Raw genomic sequence first — 24,819 nt, 5'->3', positions numbered from 1 at the left:
GAGAGAGAGAGAGGTGTGGATAAAAATCAGATCGGGATGAAAGATAAGAGAGTGGGGCAGTAGTAGATTTAATAATTAGATAAAGGACGAAACAGTCTTTTTCGTTAAAATCATTGGAATTGGCTACCTAAATTTTTTTCATTGGAATGGGCCTTACTTTTGCTATTTTTGACTAAATGAGCATTTTTCCGTTTTTTTTATTTAATGATATGTGAATGAGTATGCTCTGAATTATAAAACAAAAGAAAAGGTTTTGATCCAAAGCTGGACTGTATGCAATTATGCTTCCATTGCTTCGGCACTGAACAAATACGAAACCTTGTATAATTAAGGGGGCTGAAATTTACACACCCCTTTTTACAATCCACACATATGTCTCACTTTTTATAAGAAAATGTCTAAAATATCCCTATCCTAGACAACTTGAAGAGATTAAAACATGGATAATTTATACATTTCCTTATAAAAAGTGGGGCATAGGTGTGTGGATTATAAAAATGGGTATGTAAATTTCACTCCCCATAATTAATTACAATAAAATTGTAGGACATTAGATAAAAAAAAATTAATCACTCATAATAAAATTAATTTTAATAGTTCTTAGAATTGCTGCTATGCTATTATTAACATGTGCGTTATCAAAATCAAAATAACCTGGATTGAAATCAGAAAATGAAACAAAATCAAAGCTAGGTAACTCCCAAAAGTCCCAAGTTCGAAGGAAATAAGGGTCATCTGATAAAAAAAAATGATAAAAAAGAAGAAGATAAAGACATAACAAAAAGAAGGATGCAAGGACAAGAAGAGAACCACATGTACTGTGATAACATGACATCTAAGAAATGGATTTGTGCCTCCTTTGGCTACAGGGCCTGGTGCCGTCGAACAGCTAGCACTGGGATCTAGCCGGGCATGGTCCTCATTAAAACCTCTCCTAGAAAAATACATATCAATTTATATCTGTATGTATGTCTCATATCTCCATGTAACTATATACAGACAACCTCACAACTGCAGCTAAATTTCTAGGTGACACACATGTCCTCCTTGCAGAGAGTATAGCTTTGAAGGAAGCATTGCATACGACTTGGTTACAACATCACACATATTGTCATCGAAGGTGATTCCAAAGTTCTGATTGATTGTCTCAATGGGAAAGCAACAAAACGGTGGTGGTTAGCTTGGTGTTACGAGATATAAGGTGGTTAGCTTCACATTTCTCAGCATGCTACTTTAGACACGTCCATAAGGAGGCTGATTTTGTTGTAGATAGGATAGCGAATCTAGGTCTCTATGTGGTTTCTTCCTTTGTCTGGTTTAACTGTTTACCCTTTTTAATGTCCCCAACGTTTCATTTGGATCAGTTTGGAGAGGGTGTTCCTCATGGTTTCTTGTTGTAGTTTTTGTTGTTGTTGTTGTTTATCCATCAAAAATTATATAAAGATAAGGCTTCCTGTATGGATAATTTTACGAAAAAAAAAAAACCAACAAATGCACCAGCTCGACATTTGTAGTCGTAGGGCATCTCCAACAAGACTTTATATACCCATACTCAAACCCAAAACCTAAAAAATCTTCTCTCCAACCATGAAAACCCAAACTCATATTTGGGTTCCTATTAAGGAGTTGACCCAAAATGGGTCGAGTGTGAGGGAGGAAACCCATTTGGATTGATGCGAGACTCACACCAAAAAGCAGCACGTGAAGGGGAGACCATTCCCACACATGAACGCGCCAGGAGCTCCACTTGTGGGGGACGTGCGATAGAAGACGGAGGAGAAAAACTTGCGCGCTTTGCACCCGTTGAAGAGTGCGACAGATTTTCAAATGATCACATTTTCAAATGAAACAAACTTGAAAAATAAGAAAAAAAAATGAGGAAAATATAGAATATAAAATGATTAAAATTTGGGATGAGTATGAGTTTTGATATAATGATTGGAGATGGTATATGAGTTTCAATAGTAATGAGTTTAGGTGAGTCAAAATATAAGTTTGAGTATGAGTTTTGACTCACCTTGTTGGAGATGCCCTTACGAGTGTAGAATTGATTAGGTGGATAATTGTTTGTCGGTAGGTTTTACTTTTTTTATAGTACACAGTTTTACGGTTTTATCCTGTCGATTCAAAGGCCTACGAAGCTTCAAAGTTATAACTTCAAAATCCAGAGTCACCAGACGTCCAGACCTACAAAATTAATCTTTACTACTTACTATTTAGTTAAATTTACTCTCGAGTATAAAACCATACAAATTTCACTTGCACACATAATTACTACTGGTAGCCGTCCTGCTTTACTGAGCTGAGCTTCAACCCTAAAACCCCAAATGGCCAAATCGATGAAGATACAGAAATTCCTAAAATCCGAATTTGAAGAAGAAAGTGATCAATTCAATTGATCAACATCAAGTGTTTCGGTGAGTTGCTTCTTCTTTGCTTTCAAATACTTAGCCTCTGATTGATTGTGTGCTCCAACTATGCTTGGTTTTTGCTGTAGAAGATTGCAGTTACTATTTCCCAGTAGCAATGCTGTTAATTCAGCTACCCATCTTCATTTTACAAGATTATATTCATCAAAATCATTGTTAGGAAATACCCAAGATGAAAAAGATTGCTCTTTTCCAGTTTCATACCTTATAAATACGTGTGGGTTATCCCCAGAACTTGCCCTCTCTTTGTTCAAGAAGCAGAGGGTACAGTTTGAATCCCCTGAAAAACCAGACTCTGTTGTTAAGCTTTTCAAGGACTATGGATTTGGGGATACCCACATCTCCGAAATTGTGAAGAAACACCCAGAGCTGCTCGTAGTCAATGCTGAGAAGACCCTTTTGCCGAAACTCGAGTTCTTTGACTCTGTTGGGATTAAAGGCACTGCCCTGTCTCAGGTCCTTTCTGGCAACCCAATTGTGTTGAAATTGAGCTTAGAGAATAATATCAGACCTTGCTATGATATCATCAAGACTCTAGGTATCCCTGATGGAAAGGTCCCTCGTTTCATTATGAAATCCCATAGGATGTTTAAGGTCAAAATACTGAGCAAAGTTGCTCGCAATGTTTCATTTCTGAGGTCACTAAATGTGCCGGAATCCACACTCGATCTGTGTAGGCCTGAGACTCTTGTTACAATGTCAACCGATGCCGGTGAGTTTAATGAAAATGTCAACAAGGTCATCAGCATGGGATTTGCTCCTTCAAGCTGTACATTTGTGAAAGCACTGTACGTAGTTTCTGTTATGGATGAGTCAAAGTTGGCAAAGAAGAAGGAGTTTTATAGAAAGTGTGGTTGGACTGAAGATGATATATTGTTGGCATTTAACAAGAATCCCATCTTTATGACCGTCTCTGAGAAGAATGTTTCAAGTAAAATGGATTTTCTTGTGAACAAAATCGGTTTGCAGCCAGCTGATGTGGCTAAATATCCCAGTATTCTAATTTATAGTTTAGAGAAGTGGATCATACCTAGGTGGTCAGTTATTAGAGTTCTGCTGTTGAAGGGCTTACTAAGGAAGGAACAATTTTCTTTAGTTGGCACCGCATTAATGGGCAGGAAAGACCAGTTCTTGCATAGGTTTGTGAATAAATATCAAGAGCAAGTACCCGAATTATTGAGCATCTTTCAAGGGAAAATTGGCCTTGCAGAACTGGGGTTAGGATTTGAGGAAACAGATGGAGTGAAACAAATGTAGGGCAAACTTGTTATTCCTGTTGTCTTCATTACAATGATCATAAGAACGAATTTTTCACTAATCTGAGTTTTGCTGTCACAAAGAGTCAACTTTTTCTCTGGCATTACCATACACTTTCATGTCACTTTGTGTTTCCTTACCAGCAATGATTTTTAAATGTTTATGCACACAACATTGTAGTTTATTATTCACTGGATTGGATTTCACCCATTTGTATTCTGAACTCCTAACTAGCTGTGCATGAAGATATTTGCCTATATTTATGGCCTTCTCTTCCTATATTTGTTGGATTAATTGTTGATTAGTGTCTAAGTAAAACATGTCTTACAGACCGTACCATATAGTTTTTGCCAATGTGAGCATCCAGCCCTTATGTTTTGCTGTATATTGTGCACTGCAGTAGTGAATTTAGTCTACAATTTGGACATTCAGTTTGATGAAAGCTAAAATCTGAAAAACATGAAAAGCCAAACTTGATTTCTAGAAAGATTCAGGTTATATGTTGAACCATCGAGATTCTGATTTTAATAGTATGGTTAGCAAAAGTAAGGAACACTAGGATGTTTTCTTTCATTTTCTGAACCCTGTTATTTGTCTCCCTCCATGTCTATTAAGCAGTTATTGCAAGAGAATTGTGTCGACACTAGTACATATTTCATATTTGCTTCCCATGCTAATTTGAAGTCACCCGAGCCAACAATGTCAGGGCAATGATGCCTCAACCAAAACCTTGAACTTACTCTATAACCAAAATTAGAGGCCTCTACAGTACAGGCAATAAAAAAATAGGTGGTCATGGGACTCGTGGTCTTTAGTTAAAGAGCAAGTCACCTCCCCAGCATAACATTGTGCTTTTGTTTCTTGTCTTTTTTCTTAGGTAATATGCTAACTCCAAACTTCAAAAATAACTCCTGTTAGGTTTTTTATTGGTTTTTTGTTTTGTTTTTTTGAATACAAAGATCTCCTGCTACTTTATATGTTCTCTACTGCTATTTTAGAGAGCGTGTTTAGGGAATATGTGGGGAGGTCATCAGTATGGGATTTTCCCTTTCATCAACAACATTTGTGAGAGCCCTGTATGTGATTTCTATAATGAATGGAACAAAATGGTCACAGAGATGGAACTTTACAGGAAGTGGGCCAGGTTGGGCTAAGATGATGTATTGTCTGCGTTTAGAAAGAGTCCCGCATTAATGTTCTTGAGTGAGAAGAATGTTTCCCTTAACTTGGATTTTTATTTGAACAATATGGGTTGGCAGCCAGCTGATATAGCTCAACATCCCACTGTTCTGACTTATTAGAATTCTGCTGTTCGGTTTTTAGAATTCTGCTGTTGCAAGGTTTAATAAGGAAGGGAAAATATTCTGTTTCTTACATAGGTTTGGGAACACGTATTAAGAGCAAGTACGTGAATTGTTGAGCATCTTTCAAGGAAACCTATGCAAGAAATTGTCTTTCCTCAGCATCTTTCAAGGAAAAATTGGTCTTCCATGATGTCGAGGAAAAACGATTTCTTGCATGGGTTTGTGAACACGTATCAAGAGCAAGTACCTGAATTATTGAGCATCTTTCAAGGAAAAATTGGTCTAGCAGATTTGGGATTCGGATTTGAGGAAAAAAGATGGAGGGAAACAAGTTTAGGACAAAGCTTGTTATTTTGTTTTGTTTTTTTGTTTTTGTTTGTTTGGATGATTAGGAGAATCATGAGAACCAAGTTTTCCTTGTTTGAGTTCTGCTGACACAAATAGTTAGATTTTGCTCGTCTTGGAATTACCATAGCCTTTATTTTACTTTGGTTTACCCTGCCAACATTGATTTGATAGTTACTTGATCTGAGAAAGGCATGCTTAGAAGAGAGAGGTCTTGCACTGTAAATTTGCAGTTTGATTGATTCAATTTTAAATTGATTTCCATATTTTTAACTGACTGTGCGTGAAGACATTTCCCTCTATGTATAGCAATTCTTTCTTCTTAAATCATTACATCTATTTCTGAAAACATGTCTGAAAGATATATCCCATATAGTTCTTGCTAATGTAAGCATCCAGTGGCTGTTGTTATGCTGCTATATGATCTGTCTGTTTATTTTATTTTTATTTTTTTAGTCTATGAATTTAATTAAAAGCTAAGAAATAAGCCAATGCCAATTACTCCCGGGCAGTCTCCACTCTAGGTGAAACATTCAGGTTTGTTGTAGATGGATTGAGATTCTAGGAGGTGATACAGCACCACCTCTAATTTCCTGCAGACTTGATATGCTGTTTCACTACTTTTGGCTTTCCAATGATACAAGGTTAGATACTCAAGTGCTATCTCTTTCTTGTTTGAAACTTGAGTGCAGATGGCGTGATCAAAGTGTGCACAGGGAAGATCAATTGTCAAGGCCTTTTCCATCCCTAAATAAAATGTATCTCGATTCGTTGTAGTTTGGAGTATCACTAATTCACTAGATTGCAATGTGTCGTTGTCATTCTATTTAAAAGGTGCAAGGGAAATTTGTTATCATCTGCAGGGGAGGAGTTTATGTGAAAGCCATAACGAGTCCATCCTAACCTACGCAATGAGCGGTTTTCAGCTGGCACAATCGATTTGCAGGGATCTCACGAGAAATATTGTATAGTTTGTGTGGAAAGAGATGGAATCCCCACTCAACTGGAATGTCCATTCCTTCATCTTCGTCTTCAAGCAACTTGGATGCCTGATAAAGCAAGAATTTTAGACAAAGCAGGACTGGAACGTCTAGTACAAACTACTCGATGTACAACTCATGGGACAAATGAATTGATCGAATAAACTCCCTGGCCAATATTTGCCTGAATCATTTATGGATCTAGAGTTCTAACACCAAGGGAAATTGTGGAATATGGCAATGATGGTATGATTTGGCTTAAAACACGAAAACAAAAGGAATCCAACGCGTACTTTTAATCTATTAGTCATCTGAAGGTGCCAACAGAAATAGCAAGATAACAAACTCCAAGTAGCCGATGGGGTTACAGATGCAATGTGTCAAACATGACGCATTACTCTCCCAAACCAAAACTCCATCACCCGAGTCCACATGAATGGCGGATGGTCTTTTGCCGGAAACCACTTGCCTCCGACCGGTTGCTCTGTTTTGCGGATGCAATATCATTTGCAGTTTTTTCTCGGTTCATTCCTAAATTACTTACCACTTAATCAATTAACGATTGTGAACCTTATTTGCTTAACATATAACATAATCTAATTGGTTTATGTTCCTCAAGTCTAGGCTGTCTAGCATAATTAAAAACAGTCCATCTTTTTTTCCTCGAGTTCACCTTTGAAGGGTCTGATCATTGACTGTCGTTTTCAAAGTCTTCCTTTCAGTGCCTTTCGATACGGTATTGAATGGAAATCTGATAAGAGCCTAAAAAGGACCAAAGAGAAAAAACAACAACGCGGCTACAAAGATATTTGAGCTATTTTCTTTGCCCCCAGAAGTAGTTCATAAATATATATATATATATATATATATATATATATATATATATATATATATAGTAGTATATAGGTGATATATGAGATATGAGCATACATACGGAAACAAAATGGGAGTGAAGGTATTGGACCTGAACCAGTCGTGACTCGTGAGTCAAGACTTGGGATTTGAACCCTGTGTCATGACTCATAGCCTTTGACATTGTCTCTGTCTCCATCTATCTCTATCTGTACATCTCTCTACTGGAAACCATTGAACACTTTCTTCTCTTGAAAAGTATTACTAGAATTTTCGATTGAGCTTAATGTTGTAATATATATTATGTTTGACCACCTCTGCATTATATGATAATTTACGTACTTTTTATACACGTAAACTACGTACAAGAATACATGAAACTTTGAAGCCTTCAAGTGGTGCAAGAATCAAACCTCTCCTCTCCTCGTGGGGTTGTCGAATCAAACCCAGCTTTCGTTTTTCCATGTAGAAAACCCTGTTTAATGGGAAAAAAATAGTTTTCCAGGCTAGCTTGCCATGCACTTCTAGTTTCTGCAATCTTAGTCTAAAATCTGAACACGTGTTAGAAGGTACCAACTACCAACTAGTCAACTCCGATGTTGAAATTTTCATTGTTGTTTTACAGGATTGTGTGGTATATTTAAGGGAGAGAATCTGATTCATTTAGAGGTACTACTACAACCGACTCATTGCTTCAGATTAGGAGACATCGATCAGTTTTCATAACAGGTAAGCAGTCTTCATCTTAAACTCTTTCACTTAACTAGCTGTTTGTTTCTAGATGCATGCTTTCACAGACATACAAATATTTTTGGTTAAGATTGAAGCTTGATCAGGGTTTATGTTAATGCAATATTTAGTTTGAGTTTGTATCATGGAGAAAGCATTAAGACTATCTTAATGCAGATAATGGGATACACTACCTTGAATTCGGCTTTTGTGTACATATTTCTGAGGCACATTCATTTTGGTTTGACAGAAATTTTTGAAATGGTGACGCTGACATCTATCAAGAGAAAGAAGGAGATTTCAAGAACAGTAAGCTTTGATAGGAAAACCGATTCAAGCAACACCACCAGATCCAATGGAGTAGTTGAACTGGTTTTAGAAGAATCTGTAAGCTACAAGAAAAGGAAAGCAGGACAACTAAAGCTTGATACTTCAACTTTGCTACACAAGGTAGAAGGTTGTGGTTCTCCACAGACCCCACGTGAGCTTGATGAAGCTGCAATCAAGCTGCAGAAATTTTACAAGAGTTACCGAACTAGACGAAACCTTGCAGATTGTGCTGTGGTTGTTGAGGAGCTATGGTTTGTTCTGTTATCATTTCCTATTCTGGTTCTTGTTAAGTTCAGTCATGTAGTTATATCACTTATATGCTTATGCTGATCATGCATTTTCTTATAATTGTTGTAGGTGGAAGGCATTAGACTTTGCTGCACTTAGGCGTAGCTCAGTGTCATTCTTTGAATCTGTTAAATCAGAAACTGCAGTTTCCAGATGGGCAAGAGCAAAGACTAGAGCTGCCAAGGTGATCTTAATTTCTATATCTTGCAGTTAAAAGTTACTTGGCTTTGACATGATAATGTTTTAATACCATTCAGTTCAACTTTGGACCCAATCAGTCCTCTTTGAGACATTTTACATTTAGAAATCTACTTTACTGTGCTTTGACCATGACCAAAATGATTGACTAAATCAAAGTTTATAAATTCTTGTAAGTATTTTCTAGTCATTAAGTGTTGAATAAGTTGAATATGTGATTGTAGGTTGGGAAGGGTTTGTCCAAGGATGAGAAGGCTCAGAAATTAGCACTAAGACATTGGCTTGAGGCTGTAAGCTCCTATTAAGAACATTTATCCCATTATTACGTTATGTGTCAAATGCATTTTGAGACTGGTTTATACTATACTTTATCACAAACCCAATATGAAATTGACTTGTATGAACATTTGGTTCACTAGCTTGATAATTTAACTTAAATCTCATTCTTATGACAAACAGATTGATCCACGACATCGATATGGACACAATCTGCACTTGTATTATGATGTCTGGTTTAATAGCGCGAGCTCTCAACCTTTCTTCTACTGGTACAGTTTTCACTAAATCTGTATCATAATGTTATGGCTTATCTTTTGTTACCTTTCTGATTATGCACCTGAAATTGCTGTAGGTTGGATGTTGGAGATGGGAAAGAAGAAAATCTTGAAAAGTGTCCAAGAACGGTTCTACAACGCCAATGCATCAAGTACCTTGGACCGGTGCGTACTAATTTATACACATTGAGAATGGATCTTAAAACTGTACTGTGTTTGATGTGTGGTAGATGATATCTTACATTGCTATTACAGAATGAGAGGGAAACATATGAAGTGATTGTGACCAGTGGGAAGCTTGTATACAGACAAAGTGGGAACCTTGTGACTACTACTGAGGGGTCCAAATGGATCTTTGTTCTCAGTGCATCGAGGATTATGTATGTCGCGGAGAAGAAGAAAGGCTACTTCCAGCACTCTAGTTTTCTATCCGGAGGTGCCACCATTGCAGCAGGGAGATTAGTTGCTTCTGATGGGGTTCTTGAGGTACATATGCTTCTTATTTTTCAGACATAGTCCATGGCCAAATGGACGTTACATTTCTCGACATATAACTTCTTTTCTCACCGGCCTACTAATATTTGAGCTTGTAATCTTCATATTATGCAGGCTGTTTGGTGCTACAGTGGTCATTATCGGCCGACAGAAGAACACTTTTTGGAGTTTATCAGCTTCTTAGAGGAGCAACAGGTGGACTTGACAAATGTCAAAGTAATTATTCAAAATCTTTCCTAATGCCAAAGCTTGATAATGGAATAATGGAACTTATTTTCTATGTGATAGTCACTAAGTCTATCTGCAATCATTTTTCTGTGCAGAAATATCCAATAGATGATGATATTCCACCTCCATCTACCAATAAAGATATGAACACCCTTGAGGATATCCCATCAGCGAACATTGACCCGAGTACTAATGAAAATGAGCATGCCATTGGCACTGCCATAGAAAGTGATCACAATCAGGACATTGTAGAAGAACCACAGTTTGACTTAGGAAGGGGATTGCCTTGTAAATGGACTACAGGAGCTGGTCCTCGAATTGGATGTGTGAGAGACTACCCCGCACAGCTCCAATTTCAAGCACTTGAGCAAGTAAATCTGTCACCTAGAATCAAAGTAGAACGCCCTGCAATCAATAATACCCCAGTGCCTTCACCAAGACCTAGTCCCAACTTCCACTTATCACCTAGACTTGCATATATGGGACTTCCTAGCCCAAGAAGATTAAATAATTTAAGTCCTGCCAACTCCCCACTAGATCTGTCAGCAACTAAACCCCATTGTTCTTAACTTCACAAGGGTACTAAGGTTTAAAGGGACTGACTTGCCTAGAATGACTTCCTATTTGGTTCTTTCTTGACCTAGAAGAGGTCATCTACCTAATCACTGCACCTTTTCCACTATTTTTTATAAACCTTTTTCAGGGCCAGCTGACCTTTTTCTTTGTATCATTCATTTTTATAACCATTGGAAGAGATACATTTCAAAAGTCTCTTTCCATGCAAGTTTTTGTATTATATTCTTAATTCAAATAAGAGTATATATAAGACCCTCTGCATTTGTTCAATTCCTATGTCCCTCTCTAATCTCTAGAATTTGACAATTTTTCAAAACCAAAGATACATCAATATTTCACACATTAATCAAGCATCAATGATAAACATCCATTGTCGGAAATTTTTGGACTTAATTTGCTTATCTTCCTTCTTATCTTCAATTATATATGTTAGAATGAAGGAAAAGAAGATAAGAAAAGTTTCAGTTTTTGTTCCACTGTATATGTATGTATATATATTCTATATACAGAGACTCTTGTGCTAAAGCTAGAAAAATAAACATTCCTACTTTCATGTCCTTAACCATTCGACGACAACATGAAATTTATTCTCAGATCTGTTACAAAATGCAACAAAAGACTTCTTATTTGTTAACAAATAATGCAGCACTCTTCGTAAGTTTTAACATGACTCTTAGGATTCATTGGTTGAAAAAACAAATGCAATCATAAGTTTATAACATTGTGGAACACAAAAAGAAACTATCTTACAGTAGGGTTCTTTTAGAGCATCGACAGTTGTTGTAAGCTAATTTTTGTCATCCGCCAAGGAAATCTACTCAAGAGGACGTCTCATCTTCTGTATCAGACGAATGATCAGACATGTCATCCTCCAAGTCCTCAGCCTTCACAGATGTCTCGCTATCTGAAACTGCAGACTTCTCAGATGTTTAGATCCCTTTAACTCATTCTCAATATGGATTCCTTTCAACCGGGACACTCATTTTCTTCTGGAATGAGATAACAGTTGCATTGGCACTAAACGTTGACGCAGGAGTACTGGACCATTATATATATATATATATTACTGTATCTGCATGATTCTCTGATGGCAATATTCTTTGTGGAGGAGGCACAAAAAGTGGTATCTTACACCTCTGGCAATCATGGAGTATCATCTTTGCCGCTGTCATCAGGTCAGGTCAGGTTCGCCACCCTTCAAAAGCTTCCCGGATGATTTGCATAGCTGAACTAAAAAGTCATTGTCATCCTCCCGGTCCTGTATCTGATATGCTCTTTGCAAATGCTCTTTCTTAACTCGTTTCAGAACTTCTGCTATGTGTTCCGAAGCATCCTGCAAGTTTTTAACACGTACCACGCCCTTCAGTACAATATCTGTTTCAGAATCGACATTGGTGTGATAAACAACTCCGGGGCAGTCAATTAAGAAATAAGAAGTGTTAGCCTTGATCCATTGATTACAAGGAACTCAACACACAAGATAAATAGATACAATAGAATCAAGCAAAACATAACACAACGAAGCAAATATACTAACTAGAGTTCTTAAGGGAATTCAACAAACCTGAACTAGAGGCCATTGATATTTCAAACTCTGATCTTCTACACAACACTCTATTCAATATCTGTATGGGACTAGACTTTAGCAACTGGTGAATCGAGTGTGTGTAGGGACCAGGTTTATATAAGATTCAACTAAGGCTTAGGCTCCTCCCATAAAGGAAACTAATTAGTAATAGAATCACATATATCCTTAATTTGTATATCATTTATATCATTGATCAATCACCTCAATCAATTAACTCAATTAGAGTCCAATTAGATCAATCACTATACAATTCAGATCCCTAACTTATGCATTTGATACATTGTGTATAAGTTAATCCGGAATTCCAATTATATGATTTCCCATTACTTATTCTGCTAGTAAATGGCAAGTTGCTATTTACCTTAAGAACTTCAATGATATGTCCATATCAAGTTTACAAGAAGATCCTCTTTGTGAGTGTTATATATTGCCACACTTTAGTTTCCCCTGGAATAGGTGCAACCTTGCAAACATTTTTTGTTCGCAATGTGTTGATAACAGATGACTTTCCGACATTGGGATACCCAACAAACCCCACAGAAATTGCTCGCTTGGCACTTCTTAATCTGGAAAATGGCCTCAACACTGAAAGAAGATAACCCTTGCCAAATGACTTGTTGATGCTAGAGTGAAATGCGAGAGTTGGAAACTCGGCAGACAATACTCTTAGCCAACCTTTTTTTACCCAAGCAGGAACCAAATCACAGTTGTTTAACAAGACAAAATAGTGTCTATGCTTGCATTGCTCTTTCAAATGCTTCTCTAATTGGTAACATCTTGTTTCCTTGCGGATCCCTCACATCCAAAACCTGGACAACAACATCTGACGAGGCTACCACTTTGTAAAGCTCACCCCAAATCGTATACTTTGTCCCTTCTCAAACAATGGATGGCGAACAAGGTCCCTAAATTATCCATCCACTTCACCTCCCCCTGCAGCATCATCATCGCGCTTCTTCTCAAACACATCTAGAGAGTACGCAGAAAATAATCATATTAGGTCAAGAACCACTGATCATATTAAAAATTAAAGTGACCATTATTTTTATATGAGAACTTGAATTTATCCATATCAGAAATAACCAACCATATTACAACTTCATCAAATGAAATGGTTCTTAGAACAACTGAACACCGCAGGGGACAAAAAACTCAGACATGAAATAGTTACCATGACAACCAGCAGCTTTCATAAAACAATGCCAGACTCGTACCTTGTTATGGTTAGGAATAAGGGACATGGGCAATTTCTTCTCCTTCAAAATAATATTGTATCTATTAGACGTATGATTCTGGAAGGCATAACGAAAGTCATCAAGCTCACTCTGGTGAATAGTCCTAGTGTTCCCGAACCAGCGGCGATCGGGTTGGATTCGAGTGTCTGGCAACTCCTTGGACTGGAACTCGTTGCTGATCAAGTTTCCTTTGCTGTCACGTTTTGGCATGACCTTGTACATCTTGAGGCGGCGCACGGTGGCTGCATTACGTCGCTGTTTGTTCTTCGAATTCGTATCTGCACGGTTCGCGTCCAGAGAGTGCTTCGGCTTCCCGGAAATATTTGCTTTCCTCTCTGTAATCGACTTCGTCATCTTTGCGGAGGCAGATATCAATGGCAGCAGACTTGTTCTGTTATTATTCGTAAAACCCTACTAGCTAGGGTTTCAAAGAGACATACAACCAAAGACTTATTTTAAAGTGAGTATTTTGCAAGTTTTTTAATCTCTGATGTAACCCTTCACAATTATAAGAAAACAAAACCAATAACAAAAAAGAACACCTCGTCCCTCCACAATATGGCCGAGGGGGAGGCCTGAGATGATGACTGTCAATACTCTATACCAAGTGCATGTGTCATTTGAAGGGCCAACAGTACCGAGCTGATTGGAAACACTTTTCCACGTTGTTACGTTCTAAAGTCATCGATTGATTCAAGCATGTCTTACGGGTTAAGGACACCACTATACCGTCTATACGCATTAGTCCAAATATTCGTTTGAGCTCACCTATGCTCAAGAGATTCAAACCTCTGAGGTAAAAAAAACCAATCTATTACTACACTTGCTACAACTCAAGCTATCGATAACTTGAGCGTTAGTGTACCTTTTGCACGAACATTACCCTTTTCTTTTCTGAAGCCTGATTCGCTGATTAAGTCACGCAGTCACTTGATTTTCTGTACCAAACAAACACAACGAATATGTAGCTTTCATTTTTGTTCCTATATACCCGTACCCGACCCGGTGCAATTGACTCTTTAACCGACCTGCTACGGGACCCAGGGACCCACTATTCCCACTTAAACCCGTTTCGGAAGCTTCCATCGAAACGTCGTCGTTTCCATGAAAGGGAGCGGCATGTATTAAAACCCTGTTTCAAAACCTATCCGTTACAACCTTTAATTGACTTTTTTCAAATTTCGAATTCAAAATAGTATTAAAACCTTTACCCACATAAATAATCGATTTCTGAGGCCCCTTGATCGATACTTTAACACGAACCCACAGAGATCTGTCCTCCAAATTCTTCAAAAACCCCAATCCCAAAAAACCCAGACACAACTAACCCTCTCTCTTTTGGCTCTCTGCTTCAGGGTTTTCAGAGTACTACAAAATCTCTGGAAACACTTTTTCACAACCCACTCAAGGTTTTGATTTGTTTGTTTTTCTCCAAATGGGTACTCCTGGAAAATGGCTCAAGTCTCTCATCAATCCCAAAAAGCCCACATTAACTGACCAAGTAAGTAACTCATACATTTCAGTGATTTCACCCTCCTCTGTTTTTCTTTCCCCTGTTTTGCTCTGTTTTGACTCTATTGTTTGATTGTGGTAGGAGAAGAGCAAGAAGAAATGGAAGCTATGGAGGAGTTCATCGGATGGGTTTGGAACATCGAGCAACGGTGGTGTGAAGAAGGAGTATGTGGCGTGTTCAGAGGCGTTGGATTCTGCAAATGTGATTGATCATGAGTTGGCTGCTGCTATGGCTACTCTGCTTCGAGCTCAGCCTAAAGATTTCAAGGTAGTTAGGCGAGAGTGGGCTGCTCTTCGGATCCAAACCGTGTTCCGGGGATTCTTGGTAAGTAGCTCTGTTTGAATTGCTCTATAACTGTACTGAATTTAGGTACATGTTGTAGAATTCACCATGCGTACTTGTTTTTGGAGTTGGTTAATTTCGGCTCAGAACTGTGTAGATTGATCTATGAGAGTTGAATGCACATTTTTACACTTTGATTTTGAGGGAAGCTTGAATTTTCGAAGTGGGCATTTGCCAAGATACAAACTTTATACTTATACAGTTACTTATTTATGTGCTAAAAGAGAAGACATAAGGTTTTCTGAAGCTCTTTACATGTGATTATAGCTTTCACTTCTATTTCCTTTGGACAAATTTTAGTGGTTTTAAGTCTTTCTGTACTAGTGAATATTATAATTAATTTAGTTATATTGTATATAGATAACCGTAAGTCCTTGTTATTGTTTAGCCTCAAAGAAATTTCTGAATTTGAATTGTATTCGACTGTCTAGATTGATCTCCATAGTTGCTTTTAAAGATAACTTCTTGTTTCCGAATTTGGTATTGCCAAGACATAGACTTTTTGGCTCTACTGATGAAACTAGTTTGGGTGCTAAAATGAGAAGACTTGAGGTTTTCTGAAGTCATTACGTCTGATAATAACTTCAATTTGATAACCTCTGTGACAACGTTTAACAGATTTAAGCCTTTTATCTTCTGGGTGTGTTTTGGAGACTTTTAGGCACTAGAGTGATTTAATCTTAGATGCTGGTCATGAAATGAATACCTCTAAAGGAAAGAAATTTGAAGCTAGATTTGCAATTTTTCTTCAATTGAGATGCTAGATTTGTGGATTTTCAAAGCTATAGTTTACCGATGGGCTGGCTCATAGCTTCAAAATGAAGAGGAAAAACCAATCAGGATCGGCAATCTACATATTTGGATTATCATCCATCCAATGAATGCGGCAACATGAACTTTGAGTTTGAGGGGCATTCAGCATGAATTATATTTATTTCATGAACATACCAAAATTTTCAATCTACCTTCTCTCATTTGTTTTCTTTCTGTGGGTACATTCTCTCATTTTTGTAATTGCATTTGGTAATCGTTAATGCCATGAGTGCAGGCTAGGCAGGCTTTGAGAGCCTTGAAAGCCTTAGTAAGGCTTCAAGCTATATTTCGTGGGAGGCGAGTCAGGAAGCAAGCTGCTGTTACATTGAGGTGCATGCAGGCCCTTGTTCGAGTTCAGGCTCGAGTTCGAGCACAGAGATCCTCAGAAGCTGATGAACGTCAGTCCCAAGCTGATGACCCTGTTAAGCAGGCTGAGGTACTATCATAACTCTTGCATTCTAAACTTCGTTTATGTGTACTATCTTGAGTTCTTGACAATTCGATCAGTAAATTTTAAGGAGACTAATCTTTTGTATTATTATTGTGTTTACATCATTTTTCAGCAAGGATGGTGTGATAGTCCAGGAACAGTGAGTGAAATTAGAGCAAAGCTACAAATGAGGCAAAAAGCAAACCTAAAGAGGGATCGAGCAATTGCATACTCCCTCTCTCAACAGGTAAGAAATTTGGCCTCTTTGTTTTTATGTCTTTTCTTTTGGTATGAGAACATGGTTTAACTGAATGTGCTCACAAGTACACCTGAGAACTTAAGCTTAAGGGGACTAGTGAGTGTCTGACTGGGTATCAAAGTCTGGTTCTAGGAAGCATTGGTTGGGGAACCTCCTAACCCCATAGCTTGAGTAAGTATAGGGATGCTGCTTTTATTTGTCTGCCTAGCTCTCTACGTGCAAGGTGAGGTTGCGTGTGAGGAATCATTTACCTCAACATACTTTGTTGACTTATTAATAATGCTGTTGGGAATGGGTTCTTGTGTTTGTCTAATATTGTGAAGTTTTCGTTACAAGTATATGACTGACATCTAGGCTTTATCTCACACATTATGAAGTTTATTGATTGGATATGATTAACATCTAAGCTTTATTGAATCAATTTTGAGAAGCTTGAGTATTTTGTTTTTACAGAAACCAAGATCATGTTCCAGTCCATATAGCAGGACTAACAAGACGGCAAAGGTTGCTAAGAGTCCAAGACTAGGAGATAACAATTCGGAATTGAACTGGTTAGAAAATTGGATGGCGACCAAGCCATGGGAAAATAGGCTGATGGAAGAGGTCCAAATTGTGCCATCAGAGACGAATCCTTATAATTCCAGGATAAGTGGAGATGATATTGATGGCTTTTATCCATTTTCTTCAGCACAGAATTCTGTGAAAGTGCAAAGGAAGACTGTCACAACCAGAATTTCTCCTAGGCCCTCTCAATCAATGAGTCCGAAAACTCGTTCATCTTCTACCCCAAGTACTGATTATCTTAAGGACGGGAGCTCATCATCGACTTCATTTACTTCTGCATCTCCTACTGCAGTGTCTAGCAATCCTTCCAAGGTAGAAGAAAGTAATATGTGCAAACCAAGCTACATGAATCTCACAGAATCAATTAAGGCGAAGAAGAGAAGTTCCAATGGTCAAAATATGCAGAGGTACTTCATGGAGGAGTATCGGTTCCATAGCAAAGCACTTTCTAATGGGGATACAAGGAGCATCAATGGCAGTTCTGATTTTTCGGCTAATTTATGCAATGATCTATACCCTCCGGTATCACAGGGAAGAGCTGAAAGAGCAAGATATTGATGACAGTAACAGAAGCTACTCAGAAATGCCTTCACACTTCATTTAGGGAAGGTTTGCATAGTTCTTCTATAATTCCAACAGCTTGTTGTCTATAATTTCTAGTTACTGAGATTTGCATCAAAATGGTTACTGAAAGAATTAGTTGGGTTATTAACTTGTTATATAGTCAAGTATAGGTTTTTGGGAGTGAGAGTGATATCAAGGAATTCAATAGTATGTGCAACTTTCATCAAGTCTGAGTTGGTGTGTCATAGATCAGTTTGTCTGTGATCTGAAATGGTTCAAATTGATTCACCAGTACTTTTACCACATTATGAAAGTTTTATTTACAGCATGCATGAGGAATGAATGAGTTCTTACCAATCTGGGGACTTTGTTTATCTGGGGATGTCTTTTCCTGGTTGGAATATGTCAAAGTTTGAGACAGCAATTTTAAGATGCTTCGCGAGGACTCCAGAATGCTTACTTAGTACCCCACAAGCAAAAGACAAATTAATCTGTACATACAAGCATGCATGTTGATTTCACATTTCTCTTTAACCTCGATGAGATTTCCTTTCTTCAATTTTCTCTTTTGACAGACCCTACTCTTCAAAGTGTGGATAATTGCAAGAGATTCTTACTTTTCCAATAATGTTGGAAAAATTGAGGAACATAGATAATAATGAAGATCTTGGTATCCTCATCAAGTCCAAATGGAATAAGCATATATGGATCACCAATAATGTAATGGTAAAGCATGAAAAAGAAAAAAATTCACCATACAATTTGGTAGTTAAATTGAAAAATTTTGGTCCTTCTGCAGTTCATATTCATAATCCACGATGATGCTATTAGATATGTAGTTGTCTTGATCAAAAGAACATTATTTTCTTTTCGAATTGAACATTTTATATTTTTTTGGGTCTGAGAATGGAACATTATATAGTTTTGTATATTCTGTTTTAGGTTTTTTCTTTTCCTTTATCTCCCTCCTCTTTCTCTAATGTTTTTTCACTCGTGAAAAGCATTGCATGGTTATCTGTTTCCCAAACAATAATTTGGTTTAGCTGAAAGACCACATTGCACTATTCTGAAGCCATCTTCAACTCTTAAAAGGGTGGAAAGGATTGAATGATGGAACTATCGAAGAGACGTCAGATAAGAAATTAGACACAGATCGATCAGACTTCGATCGATGTGGTTCGTGGGTCAACTTCAGAAGCAGTAGACAATTTCAGAAGTTCTAGACAGTATCTTGGGTCCGTTAGGGTTTGACTTCGATGATCTGCCTGTGTACTGTATGTGTTTGTGAATGGCCTACCTTTGCCCTAAAACAGTGCGCTGTGATCGTGTTCACGTGAAATAGAGATCAGGATGTGCCTAACAAAGGTAAGAGATCAGGATGCTACCAAAGGCTGTGAAATTTGTTGATGTCATTTTGGATGGGATCGAATCTGCTTGTGAATTAGAGAAGAGTAGTGTGCTTCTATCTGTGAATTGGAAAGAAGAAAGGGATGGGGGGTTTGCCATGAAGAGAAGCAAAGCAGTGTGGGGTTATGTAGATGTTGTAGTTTTTGTTTTCTTACACTTGATGGAGTAACAGATTAGTGATGTGATAAATATTTGTCATAAGATTTTTATTTTTATTTTTTTACGAAGCCAGCAAGTTTTGACCTTCATTACATCCATCATTCATGTGAACATATATATCAGGTACGTAATATTATCAATTTTTTCTTAGAAGATCCGTTCGAACCTTTACATGTTTTAATTTGTATCAAATATAATATAATGAGACAAGTTATAGTACTGGGATGTATATCCTACTTTTATTTTACATGTACTTGAATAAAAATTAAAATGTTATGAATTAAATTACAACATTAAGAACAAATTTATCAAATTTATTTACACTATTTACATGAAGCTAAACAAAATTACAACTATGAGAACAATTTGTTCAAAAAGTTGTAAAATAGTTGTACATTTTGTAATTACAATTATTAGGACAAGATTTCAAACAATACGACTCAATATTACCACTTTGACTACAAATGACTACAAATATGTTGTCACATTTGTAAATGTAGGTATCACATACGGGTATGTACCATAGAATTTCCCATAATTAATGTATGTAGGGATGAGTTCATTCGAATTCGAATTTGAGCTATTAACATGTAATTCCAGCCTAGCTATATAAACCAAATGTTGACTCGAATTGCAGCTATTGAAAAATTTCATATATATGATCAAAGACTATCACATATAAGTAGTTAGCTAGCTCTTAGTTTCATACACTAATCTTTTACCATATTTGATTGATTATGGAAGTTCGAATACCAATTTTGTGCATGTTTGATGTTGAAACTTGAAAGTCCCAAAATTTTGCTGCCTTCCTGGCCATACTTACGGGTTTTCAATGTTTCGCATGCACCTACATATATTATGTCTCATAGTGAAGACATACGTATATCTATATATAACTGCTACTCTGCCAGTTTGGAAGGCGATGGTGGATTCTGCGACGGTGGATCTTAGGATCGCAAAAGTGAAGATGCTTTCATATAATCTCTAGGGCTCATACGAACTGATAAATAAATTTGTGCCTTCTGCTTTATATATTGTGAAAGATTGGTAGGATTTGCATACGTACAGGGTGATGATGATTCGGGAAAGAGATGGTGGCTGCTTCTTAGTTACAAGCTATAGAGAGGCGCATAGGTTCTGCACGGGAATGTTTCCAACGTTCATGTTGTGCAGCAACTTCTGATGAATCTTCTGGTTATTTGGTCAGAGTTAACACTTGCGTTGCAATTTTCCGGTTCAACTAACTTAAATTGCTACGAAATACGAACTTTACATATCTCTGTACGTTGATATATATGCTAAATTGCTGAAACAGTGAAACATATATGGCATATACTGAGAGCTAGTGTGTTTACTGTTTAGGTTAAAAAGACATCGACATCGATCTTCCACGAGGATTGAGTTTGGCTATTGTTAATTTGTTGCTTATGTAAGTTCACAGAAGCAATGCAAGAACCAAGATCGAATGTGAAACCTTTTACCATTCAAAATATATGATTGAGTTTCATTGTCAAAATAATATTCTAGTCGAAAATGACCTATACCAGACTCGATTAATATCATCGAATGGTAAAGGACAACGAATAGTGACCTAGTCATTCTTTCGTGTCGATCGATATTCATGACTTAATTCCTCAATAAGTTTGGTCCTATTTCTTTCAGCACAAGCATTCATTTTACCTATATATTCTCAATCAGAAGCAGGCAAGCAAGCTATATATTCAATTAGGTGCTCAATTTCGTGAAATGAAGGTTTACTTTTTCATAAACTTCGAAGCAAAAAGCAAAACATGTGGGCTTCTTACCTAGCTAATGTGATTAATTGATTGCGTATAAGTTATATAATACTAGCTAATTAAAGAGAATCGTCCCAAGGATTTGGATTAGACGATTTGGACCAATTTAAATATAAATACTGCTCAAATCAGCAATGTAGTTTAGGGATCCACACAGAAACGAAAAGGTTTTAGACAATCAAAGTAGTAGTTTACATCTGTAAATGTTAAAACAGAATGTAAAAGCTAGCCTACTCTTTACCAAGTGCTTTCTTTTTTCATCGTTTCCGGCCTCTTAACAAAATGGAGCCCGGAATTGCCTTAAAAATGAGGCATCATGGCCCTGCAAGATTCTCCTCGCGAAAAAAACCATCTAGCCTTTTATCTTATGCCAATTCCCGTTAATTAATGGTGTCAACCTAGAGAAAAGAGAATCAAGCAAATTAAGAATGCGATTAAGTTGGTGAAACTTGAAACAAATGGAACTATCGACAAGTATTGTTCTTTATAGCCGGTGACTTAAGAAGCTGTGACATGCATGTTAATTACTTGAAATGTTTAAATAATATTTTAAATGTTATGAGTTCAAATCTTATTAACATCAAATATTCTTATTAATATTGTAAGAACTACGTTGATCGAAGCATGTTGGATGATCCAAGCATCCAACATGGAGATATAACTTTTGATGAACAAAGAAACTAATAATCAAAATGATAGCTAGCTAGTTTAGGAAAATTTGTACTCCCACAAAAGGTCATTTGGACTGTAAATTATTTTCATCACAGCTATGAGTTTAAAGTCACTTTGTAATTAGTTCTCAAATATTACATATGTATTTGTAATGATATATAGTTTGGGGTCATTTTTCTCTTGCGCAGGGTTCTCGTTTGAGTAAGCATTGGATATTAGACGACGGCCTTAGACGACTGTCAAGCACTACGAACACCAGCAGCTTGTTCGGGATCCTTCTGCCTGCAGATGAAATGACACCGCTGTCTCCTCTCCAAATCGAAGAGCCCCGCCCGTCTATCTTCCTTTTGTTCATAAAGAAGAACAAAGGAATGCATCTTTGAGCTGATAATTGAAGAATTTATAGTTGAGTTATAAAGGTGTGATTGACACAAAGAAAAGAGAGCCGGGGAATCACACTAATTGCTCGATCATACTATGATGAATTTCTTGTTCATGATTGGATCCAACTTGATCATAGTCATCAAACATCTTATAGAAATTTTGATTATTTGTTTAAGCCTTGAACAGTTGAACACCATATACGTACACTACTGTTAGACATTTAGACCAAATGTTACAGTGTCATAGTTTATGATCATCGATCAGCTTCTGGCATGGGTAGTTTTCTTTCTTCTGGGTACGTATGTTTAGGTCGAAAGGAGAATGAGGACCCGCCACTCTGCATGGGGAAACACGTGTGCAACCAAACCCCATATGGCCATATCTCTGAAATGGGAGCTGGGGCTAGCTATGGGTTCCATTATAAGCCATACAAGTCTCGCAGAAGGATGCTGCAGTTTTTAGCCTTTTCCCACAAACCCTAATCGGGCCACCATATATATCACTCAGTACTGCCACCCCTCCATTAATCTCACCACCTCATCTGTACTTGCTCTTCCATATGTCATGCATTTTTTCTCAGAACTAATAATTCTGTCTCATTTCCTTCACAGTTTCAAACAATCGTATATATTATAACGTATAAGCTCGCTCTCTTAGAGCTATATATACTTAGAGAGTGATAGTTTAGCTAGAGAGCTTTTTACTTTGCTTTATCTCTCTCTTTGTGGTGTTTCATTTTTAAATTCATATACACAACTATATATAGATCCCAATATTGCTGATCTTGTTCTGCCACTACTGGGGTGCATGCTTTGAAAGAGATGGGACATCACTCATGCTGCAACAAACAGAAAGTGAAGAGGGGGCTATGGTCCCCGGAAGAAGATGAGAAGCTCATCAACTACATTACGAATTACGGCCATGGCTGCTGGAGCTCAGTTCCAAAACTTGCTGGTAATCTATAATTCTATGTAATATGGTCATTTTAATTGGTTTGAGATTTATATTAATTTTTGGGATATTGAACCCATTATAATTTGTTTTATACTCAAACTTATCTTATTTCTGTTTATTGTGGGTTGTAATGAGCGAGGTTCAATATAACTGATGCAGGTCTCCAAAGATGTGGAAAGAGCTGCAGACTGAGATGGATAAATTATCTGAGACCTGACTTGAAACGCGGGAGTTTCTCTGCCCAAGAAGCTGCACTCATCATTCAACTCCATAGCATTTTAGGCAACAGGTATGTAATATATTTACGTACGTCTATATATATAATGTGTTTGTCTGATAATTAGCTTCATCAGTTTACCAGATTTACGATCATTGTTATCTAATATGTTTTGCTCGTATAATATTTGACCAGATGGGCTCAGATAGCCAAGCACCTACCAGGAAGAACAGATAATGAAGTGAAGAACTTTTGGAACTCGAGCATAAAGAAGAAGCTTCTGCCCCATGAAGTCATTCCTGCTTTTGCCTCACCATTCTCTCATTTTCTTAACTCTAGTACTGCTGGTTCTGATCAGGAAAGTTTCTTCACTACTCTAATCACAAACCCTAATTTGGGTCTTCAACAAGAACAGCTTTACCTTCCCATTCCCACACCACTGCCACCATCTACTTTCTACCATGGTGATCATAGCATATTCAAGTTAGACTACACCAATTACAGTTCCAACCGTCTTCATTTTGCTGCCCCCATTCAGTTACCATCAAACTATTCGTCGTCATATGACTCCTCGTGGTCATTGGGTTATCAACCCCATCTATTTGATTCAAATAATCAACAAGCTCATATTTTCAACAGCATTGAAGTTTCTCCACACTTTAGTATTGGAAATGAGCTTATGGTTCCAAGTGTGGCATCTCTACCAGGTTATGATGATCATGAGAATCTATCAGTTTTACCCACAATGCCTCAGTTTTGTGAGATCAACATTGATGGTAATTCTTGCAGAGAAATACCATTTGATCCACCTGATGACCATCCTCCACAAAAACTTGACTCACTTGCAAAATTATCATCATGTTTCGGCCCATTTGGTGATCATGGCTCTTATAATCCTTTCGATATGCAGCTTCCGTCAAATCAATTGGAAATAGTTGATCCCGTCGTATCATCATTGCCAATATTATCACAGCCTGCTTTCTCATCATCTGCGTCTTCATCCTTGTCGCCACCGCTACCGAGTAGTCAATTATTCATCGCGAACCCTAATGTTCTTTCAAGCTTGGGAAGCATGGCAAGCTAGCTCGCCAGGCATGGCACTACAAATGCAAATTAGTTACCTTGATTATATGGTTGGAACTAAAGTTTATAAACCAAACAATGCATATATTTATTTCTGTGATTCAAATAAGGTATTGTCATTCCCATAACTAAACCTAAATGTTGCTAGATGAGGCTCTTTGAAGGAGTCATGCTTTCTGAATGCATAAAGATATCTACTTTCTTTCACATGTTGGTTTTGTTATACTGATGTATTCCTCTCAAAGTACTATCTATATTTGTACATCACTTTTAC

The 24,819-nt window shown here is 37.4% G+C and overlaps 4 protein-coding genes and 1 pseudogene across 4 annotated transcripts; 4 read left to right on the top strand and 1 right to left on the bottom strand.

The window, feature by feature from the left end:
* Positions 1 to 2,477: 2,477 nt before the first annotated feature.
* LOC101299983 lies at positions 2,478 to 3,686 on the top strand. Its single transcript, XM_004305674.1, has one exon. The coding sequence runs from the start codon at positions 2,478 to 2,480 to the stop codon at positions 3,684 to 3,686; it is 1,209 nt and encodes a 402-aa protein (XP_004305722.1).
* Positions 3,687 to 8,076: 4,390 nt separating this feature from the next.
* LOC101299694 lies at positions 8,077 to 10,558 on the top strand. Its single transcript, XM_004305673.1, has 8 exons — positions 8,077 to 8,477; positions 8,584 to 8,698; positions 8,937 to 9,002; positions 9,172 to 9,260; positions 9,344 to 9,431; positions 9,522 to 9,752; positions 9,876 to 9,977; positions 10,085 to 10,558. The coding sequence occupies exons 1-8, from the start codon at positions 8,077 to 8,079 to the stop codon at positions 10,556 to 10,558; spliced, it is 1,566 nt and encodes a 521-aa protein (XP_004305721.1).
* Positions 10,559 to 11,383: 825 nt separating this feature from the next.
* Positions 11,384 to 13,742, bottom strand: LOC101299404 (annotated as a pseudogene).
* Positions 13,743 to 14,637: 895 nt separating this feature from the next.
* LOC101299112 lies at positions 14,638 to 17,867 on the top strand. Its single transcript, XM_004305672.1, has 5 exons — positions 14,638 to 14,889; positions 14,983 to 15,225; positions 16,292 to 16,492; positions 16,620 to 16,733; positions 17,199 to 17,867. Exons 1-5 carry the CDS (start codon positions 14,824 to 14,826, stop codon positions 17,865 to 17,867), a joined length of 1,293 nt encoding a protein of 430 aa, XP_004305720.1. The 5' UTR covers positions 14,638 to 14,823.
* Positions 17,868 to 23,112: 5,245 nt separating this feature from the next.
* Positions 23,113 to 24,546, top strand: LOC101298817 (transcription factor MYB21-like). Its single transcript, XM_004305671.1, has 3 exons — positions 23,113 to 23,245; positions 23,405 to 23,534; positions 23,658 to 24,546. Exons 1-3 carry the CDS (start codon positions 23,113 to 23,115, stop codon positions 24,544 to 24,546), a joined length of 1,152 nt encoding a protein of 383 aa, XP_004305719.1.
* Positions 24,547 to 24,819: the final 273 nt, after the last annotated feature.

The sequence above is a fragment of the Fragaria vesca genome, linkage group LG6 (assembly GCF_000184155.1).
Source record: "Fragaria vesca subsp. vesca linkage group LG6, FraVesHawaii_1.0, whole genome shotgun sequence".
NCBI lineage: Eukaryota > Viridiplantae > Streptophyta > Magnoliopsida > Rosales > Rosaceae > Fragaria > Fragaria vesca.
This window is presented reverse-complemented; position numbering and strand designations above follow the sequence as displayed.